This window comes from Melanerpes formicivorus, unplaced genomic scaffold, assembly GCF_026170545.1.
Source record: "Melanerpes formicivorus ecotype bairdi unplaced genomic scaffold, bMelFor1.0.p_v2 SCAF_1, whole genome shotgun sequence".
Taxonomy (NCBI): Eukaryota; Metazoa; Chordata; class Aves; order Piciformes; family Picidae; genus Melanerpes; species Melanerpes formicivorus.
This window is the reverse complement of record NW_027142353.1, coordinates 15,139,552-15,158,075: the sequence shown is the minus strand read 5'-3', so window position 1 is coordinate 15,158,075 and position 18,524 is coordinate 15,139,552. Positions and strand designations below refer to the sequence as shown.

The following is an 18,524-nucleotide window of genomic DNA, read 5'->3' as shown; positions in this document are numbered from 1 at the left end:
GTATGTTCCCATGGTAAATGGTTAAGATCTGCTGAGAGAATGTACATACTGTGTATGCTGTTGTGCACATATAATGCATGTTGACAGCCATCTCCCAGGGTAAAGCAGGCTAGAATTTCGACAGTAGTGTGCTTTGCTACAGCTCTGTATTCCACTGTGAGCTCGCATTTAAATAGCCCTACCCCAAAAGCATGCCTGTCCCTTTGTAAATTGTGGTCCATGCTTGGAAGACCCCTGTGACTCTGAAGAATGGTATTTACCTCTTTGGTCACTTTTAGCAGCAGTGAGTAGTTACTAACACTGTGTTGCTATCTTTTTTGTGAAAAATACTCTGAAGGTGGTTGCCTTGTTGGTTGGAGTTCCCTTGACTGGGAACTGCTGCAAAATCTTGTTTACTAGGGGGCAGGGTGTGCAGTGCCCACTTTGGTTGTGCTGCAGCTGTCAGGATTTATTACTGCTTCTGGTGTGAGGATGTTGGCAACAAGTGACGTCCTTCAGAGCACACTTCTGCCTGGGACTGCCTGGGAGGGAAACGGCCAGGCAGTTAAGGACTTTTCTGTTTGAATACCATCTCTGGAAAGCTGCAGAAGATCCAGGTAACGTTGGCTGAAATGGATTGGATGCTGGTGACCTTTCACTTGTCTGTGCCATTTGCTCTAAATTACTTTGTACTATATACTTTAAACAGTGTAACCCAGCAACTGAGCTGTTCTGCACTATTTACTTGCTTGTAGAACTCCTGAATTCCTATGTTTAAATCTGGCAGGTTGTTGTGTAGTTCAGTGTACAGCAAAGATATTTCTACAAGGGAAAAAACAAAAAAAAAGGAAAAAAAAAAAGAATGTGGAGGACTACAAAATAAAAAGGTTTTCCCATTAAGAGTGATTTTGGTAGCACAACACTGCTTGTCCTTCAGACTGCAAGGAGACTGATTATTGTTATATTTATCTTCTAATGGGAAGAAAATGTGTCTTTTTCATTCTTCTGAGCTAGGTGACATGCTGATGGATGCATGTAACATTTACTGCTTAATGTTGCAGTAGTTTCTAATGCTGCTTGTTATTCTGAAGGTGCGTACAAAGACTCTGAATCCCATCGAATTTCTTTTCTGTTCCCCACATAATGATGGTACTACTGCTAAGTTCACAGATAAAAATAACAGCTGTACTTTTGTTCTACATGTTACAGTGATTGTGTAAAAGTCCCATAAGCTATTTCTCACCTTCAAATAGGTTAACGGATGCTGGCATTGTGATGATAAGGTTAAACATTAAGCCTGTATGTCTTTTGTAGGGTTAAGCCAGGTGAGTATGATGCATCCTTTTCTAACAGGTCAGGACTGTCCTATACTGTCTTCTTTCATCTGAAACCTTGGGACGAAAACTTTTCTATGTGCAACTTTTACTAACAGGTTTTTTCCTTCCCTTTAAAGTCAATTAATAGACCCTTTTGGTGCATTTCCCCCCTTCTTTTAGACATTTATTGCTGCCTTTCCTTTCAATTGTTTATAAGCCTAACAGCTATGGCTCGAATGGATTCTAATTTAAAAATATCAAAATGGTTTTAAACATTTATCAAAGCTCTTTTAAAAAACAGCTAACCAACCCTCAGCTTGCTTTTTCCTTCTTTGAGAGTAGAACAGTTGAACTGATTTGCTGCTTCTGGTTCTTGTGTTTTGGATACTGTGAATATTTATATATCTATGTGTCTTTATTATCAAGAAAAGTGATTTTTTTTTTTATGTTTTTGGTGAAGTGTTATGTAGGGGAAACTAAATAAAGCCATTTTATTCAGGTGAGCTTATGTTTTTCTGTCCCAGGTTTTGTGGCATAGTATGGATTTGACACCATCAGAACATAATCATCTACAAAATTATATGGTAGGAGAATCGAGAAGACAAGAAGGTAAAATGTTTCTTATTTCACTAATTTTTTTGTCACACAGGAATATGGTTAAGTATAAAGAACAAATTGTGTTGCTGTCAATGAATTATATATATACATATATAATTTTAAAATTTTTTTTTAAGGGTTGTATTTATGGCACTTGTACAGAAAATGCAACAGATAGCGCTGTTGTAGTACTTTAGCTATGCAGTATTTGCTATACTGGCACACTCTGGTCCCAGCAGTTTCCTACCAGTGCCTGGCATCTTGCCTGCAAGTACTTCCAGGGAATGAAGCTGTAACTATGATCAAACTATTCAAGAGTTTGTTTGCAGTGTGTCAGTTAGGGAGAATTGGTTATTACAAGCTTGATTTCTGCTTAGACAACCTCAAGCCTAATCTTCAAATATCTTAAGGGACTGTTGGCAGCTTTTTCTCTTACATGAGTTCGTGGCTGTATGAACTTCAGGATCTTTCAAGAACCTAAATCATCTCAATAAGTCTTTTTTAGAGGTCACCAGGAACATACAAGGTTTTAGGGCAAGTGCAGGTGTTATTTTGGGGTGGGGGCCTAGTTTTTCAAAAGGAGGGTGTTTTCTAAAATTATTTTAATTTTTGTAATATTTTTTGTTTAAACATCTGAGTCTTCATCCATGTAGTCAGGTTTTTGGGCTTCTTTTTTTGAGAGAGCTCAGCATCTGCTTTTGCTTTACCACCTGTTCAGCAAGGCAAAGTGGAGCTTTGGGCATGACTGCAATACTTTTAACAAATTAATTGCTTACTGAAACTAATGATTGTTACTTTACTTTCAAATACTTTTTTTATTTTTTTTTAAGTACCCCAAATTGTTGACCTTCTCTAGAAAGCTGGCACTGCAAAAGAAGACAGCTAACAGGGATCTCTGTAGATTGCTGTTCTACAAAGCACTGCTCAAGTGCCTTAATCTGGAGATCTTCTGTAATGCAATTCTTTCCCTATTGCATAATTCTAACTTGGAGAAAGAGCTCAAGATGATCCCATGCAATGAAGTATGATTGTTGGGGGGGAAATATATCTAGAAGTACAAATATTAAAAGTAGAGCTACTAAAGGCTGAAATGTTGATGGCTACCATTATGTATTCTTCAGTACACAAGGGCTGAGGTAAAGCTTCTGCAGGCTTGTCTCTCTAATGTTGCTATGGCACACAGGAGGGAAGAAGTGAGTCTGCATGTAATATTTTTAGCTATTGAATTATGAAAATAAATTGAGTTCTGGGACATTAGGTCAATGAATAGAAAATTAGTTGGTAGGACAGAATGTTTAAATCAAAGGCAGAAATATATTCCACTTAGCTAACAGAGTAACTGTGTTGATAGCAATAGTGGGCACTTCTCTTGTATGTCTGGAAACACTGGTTTAAGAGGATGAGGAGACATGAATGGCAAATAGGACAGTTTTACAGCTTCATCTAACACCAGACTTTGGCATATTGAATTTCATGCCAGGTTCTAAAGGGGAAGAGTGATGAACCTGCTGCATGGAGACTTTCCTGTTCTATCACCCAACAACCATGTCCTCTTCTTCCAACCTTTTCCCCTCTGACCTTCCCTATTTCCACTTCATTAACTTCACCTACACAGTCTCAATCTCTCTTTCTCATAGTTTTTATTCCAGTTCAGTTTCTCTGCAAGTTCTATTCTGAGCTTTTTAGATTTGATGCCTTTCCCTTTCCTTCTTATTTTGCTTGTCACAAGTTCTGCAGATCAGAACTGGCTAAGCTTTTCTGGGATCAAATTCTGCCAATGCTGTCTTAATTTCTTGGCATACTAAATTACTTTACTACAGTTATAGTTGTATTATTTAAATTCACTCCAGAATAATTTTATCTCTGAGATAGGAGGAGAGCAAGTTTGCAAGGCCTACTTGTCCTCGACACTCTGTCATCTCACTTCACTTGGCCAGGGCTCAGATTTTAATCCATAAATATCTGAGGAAATGCTGACCTGGTAACCTTCACATGTCTCCTGGTGTTTTATAAGAAACACCCTCCTCACCTAGCTTGACAGAGATTCTAACTGATGGCAATTTCTACCATCATTTCAAGTCTTTGGGTGGAATCCAGAAAGATACCTTAAATAGGACACAGTTGGAATGAAGGCAAGTGAGAACCAATCTAACCCTGTAACTTATGGTATTCAGTCAGGAAGAGTGAGTGACTTCTCACTCCCTTTCCCACTGACACTTTTTCCATTGACTTTAAAGTCTTTACTACAAAATGTGAAAAACATCCTGAGACTGAAGCATGGAGCCCAAGTCTGCCTCTTCACCACTGAGTGCAAAATTAATAGTTGGATACAAGAGGCCTGTATCTAGTGGAGTCCCTCAGGGGTCAGTACTGGGACTAATACTATTCAATATATTTATCAATGACCTGGATGAGGGAAGAGAGTGCACTGTCAGCAAGTTTGCTGATGACACTAAACTGGGTGGAGCGGCTGATGCACCAGAAGGTTGTGCTGCCATTTGGTGAGACTTAGGCTGGAAAGTTGAGCAGGGAGAAATTTAATGAAATTCAACAAGGGCTAGTGTAGAGTTTTGCACCTGGGAAAGAACACCACCATGTACCAGTATAGGTTGGTGACTGAGCTGTTGGAAAGCAGTGAAGGGGAAAAGGACCTGGGGGTCCTAGTGGATGGAAGGTTGACCATGAGCCAGCAATGTGCGCTTGTGGCCAAGAAGCCCAATGATATTCTGGGGTGTATTAGAAGGGGTGTGGTTAGTAGGTTGACAGGCTGTTGGCCTTTTATAATATACATTAGAGCATCTAATTTAAGAACACACTATTCTCTTGTAGTCAAAGGAAAATAATTACCTTTAAACATAAATAGTTGCTTACCCTAGACCTGAAAGTGTTTTCAATGACAAACATGATGAAGTAACGAGGGAAGTACTTGACATATTTGAATTCATTATATGTTCATGAGACTACATGGCTAATGACTATACTTCTATTTTCAGCCTTCTAACTGTTTTGGATGACCTCTGAAGGGGATGGGACTGAGACATCAGTGGTGTGAATTGCAGATTAAAGATGTGCCTCTCAAGACTGTGTAAATACACAGACTGCATACTATGAGCATATACCTCTCCTCTTCTTGCCTTCTCATCCTCTGAGCTAAGTGTATCTTGTCCCTTGGCTGAGAAGAGGCTACTCATGGGTAGCAGTTTTGTATTTCTGCATTTCAAAGTATAAAGTTTCAGGCATTATGTTACTCTGATGCAGTATCTCAGATAATCAATATAATGTACCTCATTATTGCCATCACTTCAGAAGGCTGAGCTTGTAATGAATGTACTGGAATGTCTGCCATCACATGATAATTTCCCTTTTTGTAGGTGGGGATGAAGTGAGGAAAATTTGACTGTGTAGTTTAGATAACTATTGGAACAGTACTTTGTTTTATATTCTCACAAAGGTGTGGATTACATCTGACTTCTAGAAAGTCAAGGGCATGATTAGATTTCCCACCTAATCCTTTCCATTAAGGGTCCTTAGGCTGTAATGGAATGAATAAGTGGAATGAAATAAAGATACTAAAGTGATACCACTTGGAATTAGGAGACTATTCTGTGTATGTTTCCATGAAGCCATCTGTAATGCTTGCAAGACCAAGTCTATGATGTCAGTAGCTCAGTAAAAATTATGAGACTACAAACTCTCACAGAATTGGAATCCAGTGTAGATTTGGTGTAAACTTCTGAGCCATTGGAAATACCCAGATAGAGGCTCAGGGCTACCTTCTGATGATACTATCAGTACAGTAATGTAACTGCCCTGGTCATCTCTTGCAGTTACAGAACTGGTTGCAGATTTGTTCCCTTACTGACCTTTCTGCAGGTATCTTCTTGACATTGGGATATGTAGATAGCTGTTTTACACATACATACATATATATACACACACACACACACACATATATAATAGCTGTAATGCATATTACATAATATATATGAAACATATATATGTATATAAAGTTCATATCAACTCTGGTTTTGTGTGTCCACAGTGGGGATATCTAAAGAGCCCTGGCTATCATGAAATCTTAGTACTTTCTCTCACACCTTACTCAATCAGTAACATCAGGACAGATAGTACACCTGTGTACATCAAGCTCAGGGCTAGTTGATGAGAAGTCTTAAAGAAACTGTGTGCATCTTCACAGCTGTTGATTCTTAAAATATTTGTAAGTACAAGTCTGAATGGTAATTTTTCAGTCTAAACACTTCAAATAAGAATATACTGCTTCTGAAGAAGGGAGAGTATGTTGCTGCAGAGCTGAACTTTGTTAGGTCAAGTTCATGCTGAAGGCTTGGATTTCATTCCTTTTGCCAACTGGAGAAGGAGAGGACTGGGTCTTATTTCCTTATTACCTTTGGTTGTGACACCACTTGACCTCAAGAGATTAGGAAGCATAAAGCCAGAACTTAAAAGAGACTAATCTGTGTTTTTCACTGTAGGTTGTTTTGGTGAATTATTGAGTGAAACTATTGTTTCTGAATTAATGCTGTCCTAATTCATTAGCAAAGCACTTGGAATATGTTTTATTACTCTGTGTGCCATTTGTTAATTGGGTCTGAAAATGGAGATACTGACTGATACTATATTCTTCAGAGTTTTTATGTAGAAGGTTTATTTGACTTCATTTTTTAGTCACATTTTGATTCAGATATCTAGACAGTGGTATTCCTTTCAATGTAATTTTAATTAAACCCCATTGTCTTTGCTGCTTTTCCTGCATTTTAAGTGCTGTTTAACAGTGCTTCTTTCTGTTCCCTGGAGAATGAATTAATATAGGCAGTATCATTAGTTGTGCCATGAGAGATTTAGCATACACTATCAGTTAATGGAGATACCCAGCTGAATGTTAAGGTTGTTGTTTTTCTATGGAGCTGTATACTCACAAACATGATTTTGTGTGGCAATTGGTATAAAGGCAACAGCTGATCACTTAGTGTGTTTCTAAACAGGTACTATTTCTATTCATTCTAAGCAAAAAATGAGCAGGTGAAGATAGACTAAGGCCCATTGTGTGATTTTCTTCATTGTTAAAGAAAGTACAGGTTTCATCTTGTTCCATTCTGACCTGGTCTATCTCCTGTTATTTTCCTTCTACTTTCCCTTCTCCACTCGGACTTCTTCAACTCTGTCACAGCAGAACTTGTGTTCTTTTCTTTCTGTATGTTTTGTTCTAATATCATGTGTTTCTCTAACCTGCTGCTGACTTCACAACTTCCATACAATTTAGCATGTCTTTTTGGAAAACTATGTTTGCATTTTAGTTATAATAACAATGGTAGCTTTGCTTTTGACAATGATGTTCAAGCTGTTTTCTTAATGATTTGGTTGATAGAGTGCAAGATGTCAGGGGTATATGACTTTTCTCCCTCAGCCCTGATCAAAGAACGTGATCCAAAGATGTCAGACTTTTATGATTAACAATACTTTCCCTGAAATCTTTCCAAGAACACTGTAAAACATTAACTGATTAGAAAGAAAGTCTTAACAAAATTAAAGACATTCAAATTCTATTTGAAGAAGAATTTAGGCCAGTATTCAAGGACCACCTCCTCTGTGTCCAGGAGCTCTGTGTACCAACAAAGAGAAAAGCAGGTAAGAATGCTAGGAGGCCTGCCTGGATGGGCAAGGAGCTACTGGACACACTATTACTTAAAAGGAAACTCTACAGGAAGTGGAGAGAAGGACAGGTAGAACAGGGGGAATATAAGGAAGCTGCCCGAGCAGCAAGAGTCCTGGTTAGGAAAGCCAAAGCAGAGTTTGAGTTGAATCTAGCCAGGGAGATTAAAGGGAATACTAAGAACTTTTACAGGTATATTAATGGGAAGAAGAAGACTAGGGAAGGTGTGGGCCCCCTCAGAAAGGAAAATGGTGACATGGTCACAAGTGATGAGGAAAAGGCTGAGGTACTTAATAACTTCTTTACCTCAGTCTTCACTGCAAGGGCCTCTAGCCACACTCCTGATGTTATGGAAGTCAAAGCCAGGGACGGGGAGGAAGAACTGCCCATTGTAAGTGCAGATCAGGTTCGTGATCATCTGAAGAACCTGAAAGTGTTCAAGTCCATGGGACCCAATGGGATACACCCACAGTGCTGAGAGAACTGGCAGATGAGGTTGCTAAACCCCTCTCTATTATATTTCAAAAGTCATGGCAATCTGGTGAAGTCCCCACAGACTGGAAAAGGGGAAACATTGCCCCCATTTTCAAAAAGGGTAAGAAGGAGGAACCAGGGAACTACAGGCCAGTCAGTCTCACCTCTGTGCCCGGAAAGATCATGGAACAGATCCTCCTGGAGTCACTACTCGCTCAAAAGAATAGTGAAGAGGTGATTTGGAACAGTCAGCATGGCTTTGCCAAGGGCAAATCCTGCCTGACCAACCTGGTGGCCTTCTATGAGCAGGTGACAAAATTAATAGATGAGGGGCGAGCAACTGATGTTGTTTACCTGGACCTGAGCAAAGCCTTCGACACTGTCCCGCACCACATCCTGCTCTCCAAACTGGTGACACGTGGGTTTGATGGGTGGACCACTAGATGGATAAGGAACTGGCTTGATGGCCGCACCCAAAGAGTGGCTGTCAATGGCTCCATGTCCCAGTGGAGGCCAGTGACAAGCGGAGTCCCTCAGGGATCAGTCCTGGGACCTGTCTTATTCAACATCTTTGTCAGTGCCATGGACAGTGGCATTGAGTGCACCCTCAGCAAGTTTGCTGATGACACCAAGCTGTGTGGTGCAGCAGACACCCTGGAGGGAAGGGAGGCCATCCAGAGGGACCTTGACAGGCTGGAGAGGTGGGCACAGGCCAACCTCATGAAGTTCAATAAGAGCAAGTGCAGGGTCCTGCATCTGGGTCGAGGCAATCCCAGGCACAAATCCAGGCTGGGCAGTGACTGGCTGGAAAGTAGCCCTGAGGAGAGAGACTTGGGGGTGCTGGTGGACAAAAAGCTCCACATGAGCTCTCAGTGTGCACTTGCAGCCCACAAAGCCAATCAGATCCTGGGCTGCATCAAGAGAAGTGTGGCTAGCAGGTCGAGGGAGGTGATCCTCCCCCTCTACTCAGCCCTGGTGAGACCCCACCTGGAGTACTGTGTCCAGTTCTGGAGCCCCTATTACAAGAGGGATGTGGAGGTGCTGGAACGTGTCCAGAGAAGGGCCACGAGGATGATCAGAGGGCTGGAGCACCTCTCCTATGAGGGCAGACTGAAGGAGTTGGGGCTGTTCAGTCTGCAGAAGAGAAGGCTCCGAGGTGACCTAATTGTGGCCTTCCAGTATCTGAAAGGGGCCTACAGGAAGGCTGGGGAAGGACTTCTCAGGATCTCAGGTAGTGATAGGACTAGGGGGAATGGAATGAAGCTGGAGGTGGGGAGATTCAGGCTAGATGTGAGGAGGAGGTTCTTCACCATGAGAGTGGTGAAACCCTGGAATGGGTTGTCCAGGGAGGTGGTCGAGGCCCCGTCCCTGGGGGTGTTTAAGACCAGGCTGGCTGAGGCTCTGTCCAGCCTGATCTAGTGTAGGGTGTCCCTGCCCATGGCAGGGGGGTTGGAACTAGATGATCCTTGTGGTCCCTTCCAACCCTGAATGAAACTATGAAACTATGAAACTATAGATGAGAATTTGTGAACACAGTCTCAAGACCAAAGGAACATTATTTTTTTCACTAAAAATTAATCTTTATTTTACCTGAACAGGATCAAGCTGTCTCATCTTAATGTAAACAAGATTCTTGTTTACATTAAGATTCTTGAAACTCTGGGGATCTCTGTTTATACATGTTCATGCAAAGAGATGAATAGGCTGAAGAAGGTCATATGCCACTATGATGCCTCTCCAAATCACAGAAGAGGTGTGAGGGCAAACATACCCAGTCAAACCCAGGCAAATGAATTTCCCATTAGTTCTATAATTTTTCTATTCTGAATGATCTGATGACAGCTACAGAAAAAAAATAGCTTTTTTCTTTTTGTACAGTCTCACAAAAAGTTCAATTATTCTGAAAGATACAAAGAGGAAAATAGAAAAGTACCTTTTTCAGTATGAAGGGAAACCTGTACGTAAATAAGAAAATCTGGCTCAAAGTCTGAACTCCTTATTTTGTCAGCACTCTTTATAAAGAATCATTAGCATCCTGGTCCTTTTAAAATTTCTCAGTAGTGTTTTGAAACCTCTTTGTCATATGACGTCCCTGATAAAACACATACTCTTTTTGATTCCACACAAGAGTAAGATCTTCTTAAGACAATAATATAAAACTTATACAGACTTCTCTAAATAACCCACCTGCAGGGTTACCAGAGGGATACGATGGCTAAAGATTTAAGTGGTGATATCAATTAGTAGATCTAGGATTTTTCTTTCAGGGGTGTGGAAAGGTTTAGCTCAGGTAGGGAGCAGGGGCTTACAAACTCTGTTCACATAGATGCTATGCAGGCCTTAGGTAGAAAGATTGCTGATAATGTAGGGAATAGGTGGGAAGTGTTGATCACTAGATGGGTAATTGTAATACTGAGAAAGTTGTACAAGTCTTCTGAAAGAAGCTTTGTAAGTTAAAACATAGTAAGTTATGGCTTCTCAGAAAATTGGATCCAAAACAGATGTCAAGAGAAGAAAAAATATCAAGAAAAATGGTTGTAATAGGGAAGTAATAAAAGGAATATATTTTTTTTTCTTCCAAACTAGTACTGATTGCAGAACAAGATCAGACTGCTCTAAGCAATCAGAGGAGATTAAAAACAGGCTATATCTGGTATGCCTGTAAAAAGGATGATATAATAAATATACTTACAATATATGTAATAAGACAGCTTCATAAGAAAAGATTAATTTTGCCCTGGAGCAGCATTTCTCTGACATTTAAGTCATGTTTGTGTAGAGTTGCCTGTTTGCAGGCACAATGATACATATGTTTTCTCTTAACATTATAGGCTTGAAGATGTTTGTGTTTTTAACTTTTAGATTATGCCTGGGTGTCAGCATACTAAGATTGAACATGAAAATTTTTGCCTTTTTTCATCCTTGTTTCTTGCTATTCTCTAGTTTCCTTTAATGATTAGAGTAAATTGTCTTACAAGTTTAAAGCAGTGGCTAAGGATCCTGAGCATCTTCCTGATGTGTTTTGCTTGGTATTGTCTCTTTCTTTGTTCACCCTTGCTTTTGTTCCTTGATCCTTCTATCAGAAGGAAGGGAGACTTTGTTAATAGATTATGGCAATAAAAATGCTGAGGCATATGGCAGAGCAAATGACAACACTTGAGGTCATAAAGTCCTGTTATAGCAGTAATTTGAGGGGGGAAAATGTGAAGAATTTTTGGCAGACAAATATGGTTTATGCTGATGACGAAAACAAAAAATGTTTTTGTTTTTAAGAGACATTGGGCCTGGAGTTTTCTTGCAGATCCTAGTCTTAGTATCTGTGATGGTAACTGCAGGCTTCATGCAGAAACTCAGCTTTGGACAAGATGGCAACCCAAATCTCTAGCATGCTTTCTAGATGTAGCTTGTAAACATGTTTTCCTTTAGCAAATTTGCCAAGAGATCATAGATGTCTGTGAAAGCAAATGTCCTGTGAAAACTTGGAATGATTCTAGGCTTTGCTGAGAAAATACTCTGGACAGATTCACTTTTTCTTTTTTCCTTTTGTAACATTGTGGTGCCAGCTTTGTGTGATGATGGCAAAACTGTAGCTGGCTTGGTATTCAGCTGAAAAAGAATGAATTCTCCCCTGTTAGAAGAGTTATCCAGGATTATGTTAGCTATCATAAACATCCTTCGCTTAGCAACAGCGATGGCATTCAGGGTATCAAGCCAACTGGAAAGAATCCCTGTGACAGGGCTCTGTTGGAGTGGGTGGATAAGCTTTCCTGACAGCACTACTGCTTTCGCTCCTGTCTGTCATAATTTGTGTTGCTAAGATCTGTTTCACAAGTTTTGTGACAGACTTATAAATGATACTGTGGCTTCTTTTGTTTACTGTCAAAAAGAACCATAATATGGGGAAAGGGAACAGTAGAAGGATACGGACAATAATAAAAACACTGGGCAGATAAGACCATGAATGTCTGTACTAGGGCAGCTGCTCTTAAAGGGTGAAAGAAATTAAAAAATTTCCTTTGGATTGCTGAAATGGAAAGTAATATATGTCAATGTTTCAGTTCTTTAGTTTTTATAAGCTTGACTTCTTCTTCAAAACAGGAAAGAAGTTGTTTACTCATAGACTGAAAAAATTAAATTAGAATTCAGGAGACTTCCCATGCACCATGCTAACCATTAATGGTGAAATGTATTTTTATTCACAGGCATAATTCACATTTCAAATCAGATTTTCAATATCAATTGGTAGTTTCATTAGCAGTTCACTCAGTCTGTTTGACCTTTTATATTTTTGCTTCCAGGGGAAGAAGAAGATGAACAGATAGTTGCAGAAATCATGAAAAGGCGCTTTTTTCCTGCTCTTTTAACTCATAAGGCCTGGGAAGGCTTTCACTTTGCTGGCCATGAGATAAGAATTACAGAAGCAACTGATTTTTATGGAGGAGTTGTCTGGCCATCGGTATAATATTTATGCAATATTGTTGATTTTTAAATTTTGGAGTCTTCTAGCAGTTTTGTTTGCATGATAAATATGTGTTTTGCGTGATAAACATGTATTGTAAACCCAAGGAAAAGATTCTGTGCCTTTCTGTCTCCATTCTGCAAGTCTCAAACTTGAATTTAGCCTGATTTCCTATGGATTCCTGTTTCTTGAAGCTTAAATTTCTTGTTTGTGCCCATATGACACAACATGTGATCCTGTGTCTCCTTTTCATCTGTTAGTAACTTTGGACCCCGCTGGCCAGTTACAAGCATATTTTAAAAATACTGACAGTTGTATATCAGGCAGAACCAGGTTGCAGAAATGGCTATGGTAAGAACTCACAAGGTATTAGCATTCACAGAAGCTACTCCACCTACTTATGTGAGAAACAAATTGTAAATAGGGAGACATGGGAGTAGGCTCACCAAGAGTTTCAAGTTTCTTAAATGGCCAAAATACTATTGGGAGAGAACCACTGTCTTTGGCTCTTGATATAAGACCTATCAACATGCTCACCATACAAAGGGCCATCTTCAGGGTTTTGAATCTGTGCAATGCAGCTAACCGATGGTTTTGAAATAATCACCAGTGAAAGAAAGCACTGCAGTCAGAAAGTGCCACGATGCACTATCGACACTTGCAGTATTCAGAGAATATCCCTTAAACAGAACCATCTCCAGGAGGGCAAGAATTAAAACCCAAGAGGCTCCATTTATATTCAGTGGTATCAACCTCCTAGGACTGTGCTATTTTGGAGAAGTATGGCCACAAATCAGATGAAGAGAGTTAGAGTGCTCTGCTGTTTCAAATTCTAGACAATTTTCCTTATCTTAGCAGACCTGGACAAGTCATTTATACTATATCTCTAAGTGGTCTCAGTGCATGTCCTCAAGGAAGGGTTGATTGCCAATTATCCTGATAAAATTGTGGGCTGTACTGAAAAGCTCATGTGGTGTTGGGGTTGGTTTTGTTTGTGGTTTTGTGTGTGGGTTTGTATTGTGGGGTTTCTTTTGGTTTTGTGGGTGTGTTTTGTTTCCCCCCCCACCCCCTTTTTTTCCCTTCTTTTTCTGGAAGTGTTTATACAGTTTCACTGCAGAAGGAAGGCAGCCCTTCTGTCAATGTCTCTTGTCTCTTCATGTTTTCCCTTCTAGTTCCATTCAGCAGTATTTGAATTCTTCAAAAAGAAAAAAGTCAGCCTGATTTTTTATGAGGGCAGAAACTTTAGGGAAAATAAAGTTTTGGCATATTTCATCAAAAAGATGACAGATCTCAAAGTTTCCTTAATGTAACTCACAGAATTTTTGATCCTACCAGCCAGTTTCTACAACAGAATATGGCAAAACTCTGGAGAAAGAAATTACAGGAATATATGGGAATGTTAATATAATGTTTTTTAAATGTCACTCAAACATCATGCAAAGTCTTTGAGAGCCTGGCTTTAATTAGTCATGGTGCTTAGAGACTTATTTTTATGTTTTTATATATATAAATATGTTGATTACAACATATATGTATGTTTGCATAAAAGACCCTAGTCTTTTTGCTTTGAATTAAGAGGTAGAAAGTGAAAACCTTTGAAATTCTAGCATGTTAACATTGGGTCAACAGTCTTCCTATTTCACTAGTCAGTATGAGATGGCGCAGAAGAGCTGACGAAGCTTAATTATCACAATATATAAATGCATGTATAAGGAGTGTATTGTAGTGGGCTTTTTGTAGCTTGGGTTGCTATAAGGGTTTACTAAGCTTAGCAAGGTAAGCACACAGACACCGTAAATAAACTGAACTGGAGGAAAAGGGGGTAAATCTATCCATCCCTTTTTAGTCATTGTGGTAATTAATTATTGTTAGAAATAATGAACTATTGAAGGAGATTAACAAGGGTTGTTGTGGATTTTCTTTCACAAGCAATCCTTATATCAAGATGTCTTTGTGAAGGATACATTTTAACTCAACCAGAAGTAAGTGCAGTTTTAAGCAGGAATTGCTGATTGGAATTTTACACCTCAAGTTATGCAGCGTGACAGATGAGATAATTGCAGTTGTTCCTTCTGGCTATAATTGCTTTGCAAGCCTATACTGAGGCACGTTGTGGCATTTATTTTATCAACCTATAGAGCTCAAAGACCATAGTGAGCTGTGATCCTTTAAAGACAGCACTTGAATGAATATTGCTCATTTAAACAGACATGAATTACTGAATAGACAATTTTTTCTTTGCATGCTTTTAAATGGCAATATATAGTTAGTGAAGGAAAGGATTTATTTCATTTATTTGTTCAGTATGTTCATGGATTCCTCCCCTACAGGCTCTTGTTCTGTGTTATTTTTTGGAAACTAATTCTAAACAATACAATTTGGTTGACAAAAATGTGATTGAAATTGGAGCTGGAACTGGGTTGGTCTCCATAGTAGCCAGTTTACTGGGTGAGTACATATCACTGCTCATGTGCTCTTGGAAACATCTCTCAGATGAGTACTGGAGGACAAAGGAAGTGGCTTAGTTCTCCTAAAAGCTGTGAGTGTACACATGTAGTAAAGCAGGGTGATGATGTCATTAGCAGTGTTAACCAGAGGACCAAAATAAGAAACTGATGGCTTTACAGAATGTCAGTGGCAACCAGATGAAACAGGATGAAGGTACGACCAATGCATTATCTTCCATTGACCAAGCAGCTCTTGGATGCCAGGCCTCTTTCTTTCCATTTGTATTCAGCACTTTTTTTTTTTTTTTTTTTTTTTTTTTTTCCCCCAGGGACTAATTAGCAACTTGCTTTTTCTGCTACAGACATTGTGCTTTCTCTCATAGTAGTCAATTCTTCTTCAAGAGTCATCCAGATTAGCGACTTCTGCATTTTAACAGAATTTTAGCTTTATGTAGTCTGAGAAATCTTCTTCCTGTGTGAAGAAAACCAAGAATCTCAGGCCATGCTTTAAATATCATGTGATTGTCATGGAGTCAGTAACTGGAATTGTTCAATCCTTAGTTGCTCACAGTGGTTTTAACCCACATGATATCAAGATGCAGTAAGTATCTGATTTCTCCCCAGCTGTATTTAGGTGAAAATCTGTGGAGAAGAACTGCTGGGAATGAATATTTTAAGCACAACAGCTAAGAGATATTGGAAGAATTTACATTCTTCTCAGTGAGAGCTACCTGGTAAAATCAATGTCTTTTGTGAAGGGGCTTTTACTGAAGTCTGGAAATATATTCAGAGATTATGTTTGTTTCCTCTCTGTCACAGGAGCACTGGTTACTGCCACAGATTTGCCAGAACTTCTGGGAAACCTTCAACACAATGTTCTCCAAAATACGAAGCTGAAATGCAAGCACCAGCCTTGTGTTAAAGAATTGTCTTGGGGAATTGACTTAGAAAAGAACTTTCCTAAGTCCTCCTGTCACTTTGACTATATTATGGCTGCTGATGTAGTTTACCACCATCCTTTCCTTGATGAACTCCTCGAAACATTTGATCACTTGTGCAAGAAGGACACTGTTATTCTTTGGGCTATGAAATTTAGATTTGACAAAGAAAACCAATTCGTGGGCAGATTTCAGGCACTGTTTGACTTAGAGGTGATTTCTAATTTCCCCAGTTTGAACATAACCTTGTATAAGGCAATGAGGAAGGGTAGAATGAAAGACAGACCTTCCAAATCAGCAGTCTGAAAAAAAGGTACAGAGAGCTGACAGTTTTTGCTCTTCTACAGCTTCTTTCCTTTTGACTAATTTTCATATTAGTAAATGCTAACATCTGCATAAGTTACATTTTTAGAGACATCTGAAACAAAACATAAATTCCCAGTGCACCCCTAACAAATCCCTCAATTCAATTTGCCATTAGTTTTGCACACAAAATAAATTTATCTTTGATGCTTTCTTGACTTTTATGTACTAAGCTGACAATACTAACGACCTACCATTACCCTTACAGGTTGTGTAATGAGTATTTACAACATATTTCAATTGCATCTCTGAAGGTCTTATAAGATCAACTAATCGCTTAAAACTTTAGACTATGATACATCTTTGCATTTAAAATCTGTGGTGCTAAATTTGATCTTTCTCCATTCTCACTGTTGTGTAAATCCTTCCATTGGGAACCTTTATATTAAATTAGATTAAATTAGCTGGCAGCCCTTCTCCCACTCCCCTCACCCCTCTTTGGGAAATATGTTGTCAAATAAGGGGAAAGAATATATTAGTTACCCTTTGATTTAATTGTTATGCTTTCTTTCAATTTAATTTTTTATTTAGATTTAGGGATTCTTCAACAGAAAACTGCACATGGGTCAAGGAGTTAAATGGTTTATTGCTTGAAAAAAATGTTGGATAAAAAGAGTACAGCATATCACTAACTGCCCTTTATAAAGACTTAAAATTCTTGAAAGTTTGCTACTGCAAAAATAAATGGTTATTTAGACCTCATGGAATGATGATGGAAAACTGACAGTGGCCATCAAGAGAGGAGTTTTGTACTGCCGGCTGGTGGTGATGGGCAGCAGAAAACTAAGCCAGTCTGACATGTTGTGGCTGAGGCATGGGCAGGCTTAGGTGTTTTTGTTTGTTTGTTTGCTTGTTTTTTGTAATATGGACAAACAAAATACTTCTGACCACTCAGTACCCTGTGTTCCTATTTACAGTGCTCAGATTAGTATCCTTGAAAGGCTATAAATGAACTATATTTTGAGGAGATTAATAAAATACTCTTTTGCACATCCCATATTTTTTGATTTAATTTGAATGTGAGACTTTCAAGTTCCTTGCAGGCTAGAGAAGAAAATCTGACTCATGTTACTGTCCAGGTAGAGTTTTTTCACCTCTGCTGTAGCAGGCAATAGCTCTAGTAATATGAAGGCTGTAAGGGCTGTCAGTCTTTATCATTTTATCTCCTCTTTGTATTCCCTCCAGGAGTTTTTTTACTTATTGCCAGATCTGATTTTTTATTTTTTTTTTTAATAGTAATGTCCAGAACATTTCAGTTGTTTGTACCTCTTCTTGTGACAGATGCATGTTAGTTATTTGCTCTGATTCTTGGCACAAATACGGGACTATGATAAATGACTGGTATAACTGAAATGTACTCTTACTCCCAGATGAACATTTGGTATTCTTGGGACAAAGGGGCACAGTATAGGAGCTGAAGTATTGCAGAGAGAAGAGTCTGAGCTGCCAAACTTCTCCAGTAGGAGCTGGGCATGCCATGCATGAAAGTAGGTGGTTAAAAGAATTTTGGAGGGAGGACAGATGAGGATGGAAGAGAAAAGGTTATAATGAGAAAGTGAGATGGAGGAAGAGAAAGAGGTGGCAACAGCAAGACCGACTGCAAAAAGTGTTAGGAATCATAGTGCAAGGGTAGACCATCTTTCTGGATACTGATTATAAGGGGAGCATTCCTGGTGGGTCTCGGAGAATGACTCTGTAGTAATACTGGAGCAATCAGTATGTCTTAGCCCAATACAGAAAAATGAGAAAAAAGGATGTCAAGTGCATCAACTGTATTTCCTGACTCTCTTGCTGGGACATCAGACATGAGTCTTGGAGTTTATTAATGAAAATCTTCTATTCTTCATCAGTTGCTTTTCTTTGACAAGATTTCTAGGAAGAGGTAGCATCTTTTATTAGATCAAGCAGTGTAAAGAGAAAATTAGATTCCATGACAGTTGGTATGGAGTATTACCTCTACTTACAGATGTTATTATGCAGCTGTAAAAAACCCCACAGCTACAGAGTAGAAGTATTTTTTTCCACACTGTATAGTTTGGTTTAAGTGAATAAAGAAATAAAAGTGAATCTCTGACATTTCTGGATTTACTCTTGCTGCCTTCCAACCCACTTGCAACCATAAAATTCACTGCAATTGAAATTCTAATCCTTGCATCTCAAAGGGCATTTATGCTTAGAAATGTTTCATGGGTAAATGGATTGATGCTCTGATTAACATGCAATAACAAAAACATCTCATGTACCCCAGACTGATGAAGGCTAAAGAGGAAAAGGAAGACT

General features: G+C 39.0%; 1 protein-coding gene across 1 annotated transcript; it reads left to right on the top strand.

Moving 5' to 3' along the window:
• Positions 1-443: 443 nt before the first annotated feature.
• LOC137452648 (protein-lysine methyltransferase METTL21E-like) lies at positions 444-18,313 on the top strand. The gene is given in 5 exon segments (XM_068161294.1): positions 444-596; positions 1,795-1,904; positions 12,336-12,493; positions 14,827-14,944; positions 15,763-18,313. Coding segments are annotated over 5 exon segments (936 nt in total). The 5' UTR covers positions 444-471; the 3' UTR covers positions 16,188-18,313.
• Positions 18,314-18,524: the final 211 nt, after the last annotated feature.